We start from the raw sequence: 13,587 nt of genomic DNA on the forward strand, positions 1-13,587 counted from the left end.
CCCCACCTCTTTAAGGAATACCTAGGATAGGATAAGTAATCCCTCTCACCCCCCCCCCCCTTTAAGATTTAGATGCACTATTGTAAAGTGACTGTTCCACTGGATGTCATAAGGTGAATGCACCAATTTGTAAGTCGCTCTGGATAAGAGCGTCTGCTAAATGACTTAAATATAATGTATATCTGTCTGTGGTGGTAAATAAAACAGCCACGAAAAGTATAGCTGAGAACTCTCTAGGCAAGTAGTGTGGCCTGCAATTTATCATAATATACTCTACTTCAGGTGAGCAAAATCTAGAGACTTCCTTAGATTTCATGCACATCGTGTATCCCGCTAGCTGAATATCCATGTCATCATTCAGCCACGATTCCGTGAAACATGGGATATTACAGTTGATGTCCCGTTGGTAGGATATTCGGGATCGTACCTCGTCTAGTTTATTTTCCAATGATTGCACATTGGCGAGTAATATTGATGCTTCCTTTTGCTAATAATTGGGATGTCAAGCTATTAAAATTAAGTTAAACCATAAACGTGCATTTTTATGTGAAAATCCGATCATTTTTGAGGTCCTATTTGCTAAATCGCTGAATATATTTTTTTACACTGCAGGCTTCCTTCTTTCACTTTGTCATACAGGCCAGTAATGTAGAGTGCATGCAATGTTGATGCGCTGTATTTTTGTGTAATGTGGAAGCAGTAGCATGTTATGGATATGCTTGTCACCAGCAGAGACTGGGGAGTTTGTCCGGATCAAAAGAAATATGAAAAGGAGCTAAGCCCAGGTAAAATGAAAACCCATCGTAGTCCTCTGAAAACCTAACCCCGGGACAGAGTTGTATTTTTCAGCAAGACAATTACATACATTTGAATGCAAAATACACACTAGAATGGCTTCTCAAGAGGAATTGAGTGTTCCAGACACAGTCATGACTAAAATGTGCTTGAAAATCTGAGACAAAGTTTCAATATTGATTCGCAACCAAATTTGAGCTTTAAGCAATTTAAAAACAAACAATGTATAGGTTGTTCATTCGGAAAATATTCTATAATTTTCTTTCACTTTTAAAATGAGGAGTAGTGTAAATCTACAAAGAAAAATCCAATGTAATCCCTTTTATTTTTTGCGAGGGGGGGCAGTGAAATGTAAAGTCTGCAAGGGGTGTGTATACTTTCACTAGGCAATGTACTTGGTGACCATTTTGAGTTCACCATACATGTTGAACATTTTGAGTTCACAGCACGTGGTGACCATTTCAATTTTACCTTAAACCCATTCAATTTTCTGACACCCAAAAGGTGAGTAGTGTTTCCAGGAAGATTGACTCAGTCGTAAGTAACCTTTTGGAGTGACGCTCACCTCATTTGGTTTCTAATTATATATGTATACATTCTGTCTGGTTTCAAGAAGCTCTCTCCACATCATTATTTTATAAGCCAGCACCTGTTAAACATGCGTAATCCCCTTGGAAAGACTAACTAGCAGGTCTATAGGCCATCCAACCTGAGCAAAAACAATCAGTTCGTCCAAAAGCCTTTGTGGCCTTTGATTCATGCCGGGAATATAAGACAGGATGAACTTCAATGTCCCCAAGGGGGGAAATCGTCTTGGACACACAGTACTTCTCTGTACACAAAAGACAATGTATATTATACACTAAACATAACACTAACACTGCACATTACCCAACATGCACGTTGTTCCCTTCTCATAATATAAATCCTTCAAAAGATGGGTGGGGCTAATGCTTTAGAGGGTGTGAACAAAGCTGAATGGGTGTAGACAAAGTACAGCTCTCCAGTAGGTGTGCCAAAACATTCAAGGGACATTTTCTCAAAAGTGGAGTAACAAGTTGATCAACTTTCAAAGCAGAATTGCTTTCCCATTGTTCCTCAACTGCAGTGTATGACACCATTTATTAACTCCAAGTCTCTACTTTATCCAGTGTAAAAAAACACAATTTCAAATGTTGTTGCATGCGACCGAATCGAGGTCAGTCACACACACACGACAACACATTTCCTAAACATTCAGGCAGTCTACGCCTTAATGGTAATCAATGAATCTACAAATAGAATAATACAATAATGTTTGTTGATGCATTTCAATTAAACTGCATAGACAGAGAGAGTTTTCATTTTAGATGTCTCAGTTCACTGCACCCCAGTAACCATGGAAGTCTCAGCTCACTGCACCTCAGTACCCATGGCAGTCTCAGCTCACTGCACCCCAGTAACCATGGCAGTCTCAGCTCACTGCACCCCAGTACCCATGGCAGTCTCAGCTCACTGCACCCCAGTAACCATGGCAGTCTCAGCTCACTGCACTCTAGTAACCATGGCAGTCTCAGCTCACTGCACTCTAGTAACCATGGCAGTCTCAGCTCACTGCACTCTAGTAACCATGGCAGTCTCAGCTCACTGCACTCTAGTAACCATGGCAGTCTCAGCTCACTGCACCCCAGTAACCATGGCAGTCTCAGCTCACTGCAGTCCAGTAATTCTGTGTCCTGTACAGGTGGGGCAGTAGAGAAATGGTTGTATACTGATCGAGATAAATGGTTATACACTGTGCCTAGTGACAGACTGCAAATCCTTGTACAGTTTTACACATTTTACTGGCTTAGATTCAAATCTGTATTAAATAATACATTTTAAATGTAAAAAAAAAAGCTGTCTTGACGATTTATATCCATTGATAATTTGTTTCAGGTGAATCCTAAGTGACTCCTGTGCTGTTTGGGACTACAGTAATAGGCTCCGTGGGAGAGATGGAAGTGCTGATTGTTGATGTGAGACAGAGTTAAGAGACTTTTACGTTAATATGTGCACCAAACCGACCGTGGAAATCCTTCATTCCTTTTAATTCCAGGGCAATACAGAAGTAAGGAAGTAAAATGTGAGACACTGGATGAGGATCAGTCAGTCAGCCAAAAATATTAACTCTTAGACTTGTCACTCTGTCACGCCCTGGTCAAAGTATTTTATGTTTATCTTTATGTATTGTGTCAGGCCAGGGTGTGGCATGGGTTTTTTTGTATTGTGGTGTGTTTTGTCTTGGGGTTTTGGTATATAGTGGGATTGTAGCTAGTGGGGTGATCTAGCAGAGTCTATGGCTGTCTGGAGTGGTTCTCAATCAGAGTCAGGTGTTTATCGTTGTCTCTGATTGGGAACCATATTTAGGCAACCATATTCTTTGGTTGTGTTGTGGGTGATTGTCCTTAGTGTCCTGATGTCCTTGGTCTGTGTTAGTTGACACAAGTATAGGCTGTTTTTGGTTTTCGTTACGTTTATTGTTTTTGTATTGATTTGTGTTTACGTGTGTTTTTTCCATTAAACATGGATCGCAATCTACACGCTGCATTTTGGTCCCCGACTCTCCTTCACCACACCTAGAAAACCGTTACACATTCAAGCACAATTAAAACAGATTTGGTCTTAACTCCTGTTAATTCCCAGTCTAAGCAGGTCAGCCATTCAGTCAGTCAGTCAGTAAACGAGACAGCAAAACCACTCACTCTTGGCCTTCTCGTTCTTGCGCGAGGGCCGCCAACGGATGCAGGACTTGTGTTGGTCCAGGTAAAAGTAGCGCACCAGTCCTCTGGAGCCGCCCCGGAGCTTCACCATCTGGGTCCCTGTCTGCATGGAGTTCATGCATTTCTCCACTGGAGAGAGAAACACAAAGAGAGAAGGGGGGGGGGTTAGAGTATGAGAGAACTGTTACATGAGTTGTTGTTCCTGCATGTGTATGATGTGTGTAGAGCACTTTGGTGTGAGTGTGCGCGTTTATTTGAGAGTCCCTCAGAGATAATGAGGGATACCATGCATTTGTATGTTATGTTGTCAAGCACCAATTAAATAATTCCAGTCTGTAGCTCAAGCAGATAAACATTTACTCACATAAACACGCACGGTCTCGCTCGCACGCACGGTCTCACACACACACACACGAATATGGCTGTCGCAGCCACCAGTTTTTTGCTTGGTAGGAGTGAATGAGTAGACTTCTCCCCAAAATCCCCTTAACCAGGAACATAGTGCAGTTCACAGCGTGTTAAAAACCTCTCTGGGATTGGCGGGATACTGGCGTCCCACCTGGCCAATAGCCAGGGAAAATGCAGAGTGCCAAATTCAAATAAAATACTATAAGAATCAAACCTTCATTATTAAGTCACACATGTAAAATACCAAATTAAAGCTACACTCGTTGTGAATCCAGCCAACATGTCAGATTTCAAAAAGGCTTTTCGGCGAAAGCAAACGATGCTATTATCTGATGATAGCACAACAGTAAGCAAAGAGAGAAACCATATTTCAACCCTGCAGGCGCGACACAAAACGCAGAAATAAAATATAAATCATGCCTTACCTTTGACAAGCTTCTTTTGTTGGCACTCCAATATGTCCCATAAACATCACAAATGGTTATTTTGTTCGATTAATTCCGTCAATATATATCTAGAATGTCCATTTATTTGGTGCGTTTGATCCAGAAAAACACAGCTTCCAACTTCCAATCGGTTTTCCCAATGACATGATTCAAACAGTTATATAAACAGAGTGTTTTCTATCCAGATCTACTAATAATATGCATCTTATATTCTGGGGATGAGTAGCAGGAAGTTGAATTTGGGCACGCTAATTTTCCAAAAGTGAAAATGCTGCCACTTATCCCAAAGAAGTTTTAAAGGGGAAATTAACCAGGAACATATTGCAGTTCACAGCATGTTATGTCCACTAAGGACCCCGACATGTCCATGATCTTATGAAAATAGGTGCGCTCTCGACCAAGGGAACGTAAGAGGAAGGTAAAGAGGAAAACATGGACCAGTTGTTGTTAGGAATCCATCGGTTTGTGTAGGATCCAGTGTTGAACACAGGTGTCGAGGCCAGAGAGCTTGTTAAACACCGAAAATGGGTAACACTGAAGCAGACAATTTATGTAAAGAGAGAGGTTACCAAAATATCACTCCCAAATTCAGTGTATTATTTTGGTTTCAGTTTGACAGCTCCTTCACAGAGAGCCCAGTTAATGGCACCCATATTAAGCTGGTGCAGTTTGACAGCTCCTTCACAGAGAGTCCAGTTAATGGCACCCATATTAAGCTGGTGCAGTTTGACAGCTCCTTCACAGAGAGCCCAGTTAATGGCACCCATATTAAGCTGGTGCAGTTTGACAGCTCCTTCACAGAGAGCCCAGTTAATGGCACCCATATTAAGCTGGTGCAGTTTGACAGCTCCTTCACAGAGAGCCCAGTTAATGGCACCCATATTAAGCTGGTGCAGTTTGACAGCTCCTTCACAGAGAGCCCAGTTAATGGCACCCATATTAAGCTGGTGCAGTTTGACAGCTCCTTCACAGAGAGCCCAGTTAATGGCACCCATATTAAGCTGGTGCAGTTTGACAGCTCCTTCACAGACAGCCCAGTTAATGGCACCCATATTAAGATGGTGCAGTTTGACAGCTCCTTCACAGAGAGCCCAGTTAATGGCACCCATATTAAGCTGGTGCAGTTTGACAGCTCCTTCACAGAGAGCCCAGTTAATGGCACCCATATTAAGCTGGTGCAGTGCCACATTTTTAGGCCCTTGGCTAAGGAGGTGGTGTCAATCACATCCTATGGATCAATCAAATCCCATTGATCAAATCACAACATATTTTAATAATATATTGCCATTGGCTACTAAGTATAAACATCTTCATTGACATTTGCATCTTCATTAAAACAGAAATGGCCAGCTCTCCAACTTGATCTATAACCAGTGTGTGTGTGCATGTGGTATAAGTAATAGATATCCCACTGATTAATTGCTCTAATTGGCCATTGATTTGGCTTCCCTGGGCTCTCATCGGGTAATAGTGAGAATGGGCACCCGGGGACCCAGGTTAATTCAGTCCCGAACCCCAAACAGCCCATTTCCTCCAGGGCATAACGTAGGACACAAGCCGGGTCGCTACTTACTTCAAAGTGCTATACCAATTACTGCTACATAGATGCTAATGATACAGGCTACAGTGTATGGCACTCTACTGTTAACCTCACCTGCCAGCAATAAGCTGAACAAGATATGTGTATTTAACCCAGAAGAGATGTGTATTTAACCCAGAAGAGATGTGCATTTAACCCAGAAGAGATGTGCATTTAACCCAGAAGAGATGTGCATTTAACCCAGAAGAGATGTGCATTTAACCCAGAAGAGATGTGCATTTAACCCAGAAGAGATGTGCATTTAACCCAGAAGAGATGTGTATTTAACCCAGAAGAGATGTGTATTTTACCCAGAAGAGATGTGCATTTAACCCAGAAGAGATGTGCATTTAACCCAGAAGAGATGTGTATAACCCAGAAGAGATGTGTATAACCCAGAAGAGATGTGTATAACCCAGAAGAGATGAGTATTTAACCCAGAAGAGATGTGTATTTAACCCAGAAGAGATGTGTATTTAACCCAGAAGAGATGTGTATTTAACCCAGAAGAGATGTGTATTTAACCCAGAAGAGATGTGCATTTAACCCAGAAGAGATGTGCATTTAACCCAGAAGACATGTGCATTTAACCCAGAAGACATGTGTATTTAACCCAGAAGAGATGTGTATTTAACCCAGAAGAGATGTGTATTTAACCCAGAAGAGATGTGCATTTAACCCAGAAGAGATGTGTATTTAACCCAGAAGAGATGTGTATTTAACCCAGAAGAGATGTGTATTTAACCCAGAAGAGATGTGTATAACCCAGAAGAGATGTGTATTTAACCCAGAAGAGATGTGTATTTAACCCAGAAGAGATGTGCATTTAACCCAGAAGAGATGTGCATTTAACGCAGAAGAGATGTGCATTTAACCCAGAAGAGATGTGTATTTAACCCAGAAGAGATGTGTATTTAACCCAGAAGAGGTGTGCATTTAACCCAGAAGAGATGTGCATTTAACCCAGAAGAGATGTGTATAACCCAGAAGAGATGTGTATAACCCAGAAGAGATGTGTATAACCCAGAAGAGATGTGTATTTAACCCAGAAGAGGTGTGCATTTAACCCAGAAGAGATGTGTATAACCCAGAAGAGATGTGTATTTAACCCAGAAGAGATGTGTATTTAACCCAGAAGAGATGTGTATTTAACCCAGAAGAGATGTGTATTTAACCCAGAAGAGATGTGTATTTAACCCAGAAGAGATGTGTATAACCCAGAAGAGATGTGTATTTAACCCAGAAGAGATGTGTATTTAACCCAGAAGAGATGTGCATAACCCAGAAGAGATGTGTATAACCCAGAAGAGATGTGTATTTAACCCAGAAGAGATGTGTATAACCCAGAAGAGATGTGCATAACCCAGAAGAGATGTGTATTTAACCCAGAAGAGATGTGTATTTAACCCAGAAGAGATGTGTATTTAACCCAGAAGAGATGTGCATTTAACCCAGAAGAGATGTGTATTTAACCCAGAAGATACACTAGTCATATGGCCAACTCTCTCTACTGCTGTAGGCGGGGCTAACTGAGAGCCACAGATAAGACTGTGGGAAGTCTATAGAGATGGGGTCATGGAGAAACACTTCCAACAGGAAGTCAGCGAAGACTCCAGGTGTTCTTCTGACCTGTGTCTTTGTTGCCCAGTCTGTCTTCTGCCACACCATTGTGTCCTCCCTTCCAATGGATCAATAAAATTTAACTCATTTCATTCACTGTACGTAGATAGAAGAACATTTTAAATACTACCAAGTCGTTCCAACTAGACCTGGCTATATCAACAACAACAACAGGTAAACACGCCGGGCTATGCAAACAGTCCAACACCTTTATTATTGTGGGTGTTCATATTATTCTAATTTCAGGCTATTTAAGAAAAAATGGAAATAGACCAACCATTGACTTTCATTGGACTTCCCATTCTAGTCCTTCTATTTGCATGGAGACACAGTAGTGTATTCATGGTAGCCTAGTGGTTAGAGCGTTGGGTCAGTAACCGAAAGGTCTGGGACTTGTCAGCTCGGGGATTCGAGCTGACAAGTTAAAAATCTGTCATTCTGGCCCTGAGCAAGGCAGTTAACCCACTGTTCCCCAGGCTCCGAAGACATGGATGTCGATTAAGGAAACTAACTGCTCCTCTCTGATTCAGAGGGGTTGGATTAAATGCGGAAGACACATTTCAGTTGAATACATTCAGTTGGACAACTGACCAGGTATCCCCCTTTCCCTTATGTGCAATTGGTTGAGCCAAGCAAAGCTCTTTATTGGCAGGACCTCTGACTGACCTGTGGGTTACCATGGCTCCAACCCAGAAACAAAAATAACAGACGGCGAGGGAGGAACCTCTCTCTCACACTCTGGGCTTGATCAATACCATCACTCTGCTGCACACTACCCATAGGCTTCCAGTGCTCGCTCACACATACACACATCACCAGCGGAGCATGAATAATAAAATAGGCCTGTATTCCCCTCTGTCCCAGTCTGAACTGTGTCTGCCTCTTCAGCTCTGAATGTGTCCAGAACAGTCCCACATTTAATAAGGAAGGCCGTCTCCTTCCAACCTTTCTGGAAGTCCCTGACCAACATCTGCTGCCGTGCTACCATCACAGCCCCTTGGAAGAACAACACTGCATCCATTCTTCAACACCATGCCTTCATCTTAGCTCTTCAGACTTCTTCTCCAGGGGGACTTCTCCAGGACTCCTCCAGACCTCCAGGGGGACTTCTCCAGGGGGACTTCTCCAGGGGGACTTCTCCAGGGCGACTTCTCCAGGACTGTGTTCTAGCTGTGTGTAAAATGCAGAGTTTCTCCAGCCATCCCTCTTGGGAACACAAAGGTGGCGCACATTTTGGTTTCAGCTTAATGATTCAGGTGGGTAGAATCAAAATGTGCCCCTCCCAACAACAACAAAAATTGTCCCATCAGGAATCTATTGTAAAACACTGGTGATATGATAAATGAAGGTTGAGGTGAGATGCTCCTGCTAAGAGATAACAGGCAGGCACAGCGTGGCAGAGAAATACTGCAGTAGTACTGTAGCAAAGACTTCCTCTAACAGGCGGAGTCAAACCTCAGGGGTCGCCCAGCGACTGGCCACTCCAAACTAACCCTTTATTGGGTAAGAGGTCGCCCAGCGACTGGCCACTCCAAACTAACCCTTTATTGGGTAAGAGGTCGCCCAGCGACTGGCCACTCCAAACTAACCCTTTATTGGGTTAGAGGTCGCCCAGCGACTGGCCACTCCAAACTAACCCTTTATTGGGTGAGAGGTCGCCCAGCGACTGGCCACTCCAAACTAACCCTTTATTGGGTAAGAGGTCGCCCAGCGACTGGCCACTCCAAACTAACCATTTATTGGGTAAGAGGTCGCCCAGCGACTGGCCACTCTAAACTAACCCTTTATTGGGTAAGAGGTCGCCCAGCGACTGGCCACTCCAAACTAACCCTTTATTGGGTAAGAGTTCGCCCAGCGACTGGCCACTCCAAACTAACCCTTTATTGGATGAGAGGTCGCCCAGCGACTGGCCACTCCAAACTAACCCTTTATTGGGTAAGAGGTCGCCCAGCGACTGGCCACTCCAAACGAACCCTTTATTGGGTAAGAGGTCGTCCAGCGACTGGCCACTCCAAACTATCCCTTTATTGGGTCCAGAGCCGTTGCTATGGAAACACACTCAGGAAACACATACAGTACAAGGAGAAGAGGACAGCAGCATAGACTAGTGATAGAATTAGTCTCATCTCATGACTGTGCTTGATGAGCCTACTTTACAATGTTAGAAATACAGTATCTGTGCTTGATGAGCCTACTTTACAATGTTAGAAATACATTCTCTGTGCTTGATGAGCCTACTTTACAATGTTATAAATACAGTATCTGTGCTTGATGAGCCTACTTTACAATGTTAGAAATACATTCTCTGTGCTTGATGAGCCTACTTTACAATGTTATAAATACAGTCTCTGTGCTTGATGAGCCTACTTTACAGTGTTATAAATACAGTCTCTGTGCTTGATGAGCCTACTTTACAATGTTAGAAATACAGTATATGTGCTTGATGAGACTACTTTACAATGTTAGAAATACAGTCTGTGCCTGATGAGCCTACTTTACAGTGTTATAAATACAGTCTCTGTGCTTGATGAGCCTACTTTACAATGTTATAAATACAGTCTCTGTGCTTGATGAGCCTACTTTACAGTGTTATAAATACAGTCTGTGCCTGATGAGCCTACTTTACAGTGTTATAAATACAGTCTGTGCCTGATGAGCCTACTTTACAGTGTTATAAATACAGTCTCTGTGCTTGATGAGCCTACTTTACAGTGTTATAAATACAGTCTCTGTGCTTGATGAGCCTACTTTACAATGTTATAAATACAGTATCTGTGCTTGATGAGCCTACTTTACAATGTTAGAAATACATTCTCTGTGCTTGATGAGCCTACTTTACAATGTTATAAATACAGTCTCTGTGCTTGATGAGCCTACTTTACAGTGTTATAAATACAGTCTCTGTGCTTGATGAGCCTACTTTACAATGTTAGAAATACAGTATATGTGCTTGATGAGCCTACTTTACAATGTTAGAAATACAGTCTGTGCCTGATGAGCCTGCTGTTTCGAGAGGACAGCCAACAACGAAATGGCACCGCGGCCCAGAAAACTTGGAATAACTACTGAAATGAAGCAGATCAATTGTTATGTTATTATCCCTATAGTAACCATTTAACACACACATTTGTCTTAATTTCATTGATTGCAATTTACTGGAGAATGTCAGAATCACGTATGTACAAGGTACAAGTGGAACAATGTGCCAGAGAAGAAGGAAAACAATCAGATCTCTGAGGAGGAGAAATCACTTTAGGTCAAAAAGGTCTGATTTAAAATACACAAGTGGTTTGTTTGTTTTACCTTCATCCAAACAGCGAAATAAAAGCTACTGGGATTGAAAACAAATTAATTACACTGATCGTCAACAACAATAAAACAATTACAAAGACAAAACAAATGTTGTGAAGACTACATGATTATAGTAAAACACATTACCCCGTAACCTTGATTGGTAACAACACTCAGACTACTACTTACCGTGTGAGGGCTTAATAACAGCTATTTACGTGGTTACAATAGAAGCCAGACAACAGGTGACGGACACATTGACACATTTTCCCCCAGGAGGAAGCTGAGAATGAGGTCAGAGGTCAGCTGGTGTCAACCTCAATGCTGTTAAAGAAACCACAGTGATGGTTGTCTGGTGCCCCAGTGGGAGTGGAGTCTAGGTGGAAGAAGAGGCCAGGAAAGTCAAAGGGGTGGAGTCATGTTGTCCTTAGTGCACTCTGTCAGAGCAGACTAGAGCACTAGGCTAAACTCCAGGGGATTGCCTGGAGTCCATATGTCACACACACACACACACACACACACACACACACACACACACACACACACACACACACACACACACACACACACACACACACACACACACACACACACACACACACACACACACACACACACACACACACACACACACACACACACACACACACACACACACACACACACACACACACACACACACACACACACGTCTGTCACTGAAGTAGAAAGCAGAAACCAATATCAAGGCTCATAGGAGAAGTTGTTCCATCACAGTCCCACTGACCCACTCACTACAGTCACCTGGTACAACAGTGTTTGAACCTAGTACCATGTCTCACCAGGGCCGCATAGCAAATAAGTCATGTGCCAACAACATCTAGTGCCACAATCCTGACACACACGCTAAACTAAGGTCCCCATTCGGTTTCAGCAACAAATGTCCTCCAGAACACTAGCTACTAGTATCATCTACCTATTTCCAAATGACGTCCATCCATCCATCCATCCATCCATCCATCCATCCATCCATCCATCCATCCATCCATCCATACCCATGTCTCCCAGCCTCCACTTGGAGAAGGACAATATGCTGCTGTCAATCCAGAAGAGCTCTTCCACCAGGCGGGATGAGGCGCCATGCTGCTGGCTCTTCCACACAACCGTCCCCTTCTCACCCCTCTGGATGGGGGCCTGGTCCGTAGTTGGGCATGGCTCCTGGGCCGCCACCGCGGACCGCATTAGAGCAGAGGACACGGAAAAGGACATGGGACACGCTCGTCATCACTGAGGCACTCATGGCTGAAGGATGCTGGGTACCTGCCGCCGGTTCACCGTTTGCTTCTCTTAATGCGAGTTTGGATGCCTCCGGCTACATTCACTCAGGTAGAATTAGGTCTGTGCTCCCTCTGGCTGGCAAAGCCAACGTAAATACAACAAGGACATCTAAAAGGATTGACTGAGGCCAATGGGGGGGAAATGTTTTGTTATGATTTGCAAGGGCGGCAGGGTAGCCTATTGGTTAGAGCGTTTGACTAGTAACCGGAAGGTTGAAGGTTCAAACCCCTGAGCTGACAAGGTACAAATCTGTCGTTCTGCCCCTGAACAGGCAGTTAACCCACTGTTCCTAGGCTGTCATTGGAAATAAGAATTTTTCTTAACTGACTTGCCTAGTTAAATTAAGATCAAATAAAAATAAATTAAAAAGGATGCTTCTATTGTCCTTCTAGAGTTCATTAGTATACAGCTACTGTTTCCTTGGTAGATATCATTAGTATACAGCTACTGATTCATTGGTAGAGATCATTAGTATACAGCTACTGATTCATTGGTAGAGATCATTAGTATACAGCTACTGATTCCTTGGTAGAGATCATTAGTATACAGCTACTGATTCATTGGTAGAGATCATTAGTATACAGCTACTGTTTCCTTGGTAGAGATCATTAGTATACAGCTACTGTTTCCTTGGTAGAGATCATTAGTATACAGCTACTGTTTCCTTGGTAGAGATCATTAGTATACAGCTACTGTTTCCTAGTATACAGCTACTGATTCCTTGGTAGAGATCATTAGTATACAGCTACTGATTCATTGGTAGAGATCATTAGTATACAGCTACTGATTCATTGGTAGAGATCATTAGTATACAGCTACTGATTCCTTGGTAGAGATCATTAGTATACAGCTACTGATTCATTGGTAGAGATCATTAGTATACAGCTACTGTTTCCTTGGTAGAGATCATTAGTATACAGCTACTGTTTCCTTGGTAGAGATCATTAGTATACAGCTACTCTTTCCTTGATAGAGATCATTAATATACAGCTACTGTTTCCTTGGTAGAGATCATTAGTATACAGCTACTGTTTCCTAGTATATAGCTACTGATTCCTTGATATAGTTCATTAGTATACAACTACTGTTTCCTAGTATACAGCTACTGTTTCCTTGGTAGAGTTCATTAGTATACAGCTACTGATTCCTTGGTAGAGATCATTAGTATACAGCTACTGATTCATTGGTAGAGATCATTAGTATACAGTGTCATGCAGGTGAAAGAGGACCCAAAAGCGACTTAACAGAAACAGAGTTTATTTAAGTCCAAACAGGGAATAACAGAAATCCTCTAGTCTGTAGAGGGGAATAACTGGAGAAGCGGCCACAGACTGCAGGTCGCTTCGGGTAGGCGCAGGCCGTAGTTGACAGAGACACCTGCTCACACGCA

At 42.7% G+C, this 13,587-nt stretch overlaps 1 protein-coding gene across 1 annotated transcript in view; it reads right to left on the reverse strand.

Annotated features, from left to right (window-relative positions):
* LOC124032352 (1-phosphatidylinositol 4,5-bisphosphate phosphodiesterase eta-2-like) overlaps positions 1-13,587 on the reverse strand; it is a 314,070-nt gene that overhangs the window by 96,368 nt on the left and 204,115 nt on the right. Inside the window, exon 3 of the mRNA XM_046344691.1 lies at positions 3,519-3,665. Within this exon, the coding sequence (XP_046200647.1) occupies positions 3,519-3,665 (147 nt within the window). The remainder of the gene's footprint in view (positions 1-3,518; positions 3,666-13,587) is intronic.

Source organism: Oncorhynchus gorbuscha, linkage group LG03 (assembly GCF_021184085.1).
Source record: "Oncorhynchus gorbuscha isolate QuinsamMale2020 ecotype Even-year linkage group LG03, OgorEven_v1.0, whole genome shotgun sequence".
NCBI lineage: Eukaryota > Metazoa > Chordata > Actinopteri > Salmoniformes > Salmonidae > Oncorhynchus > Oncorhynchus gorbuscha.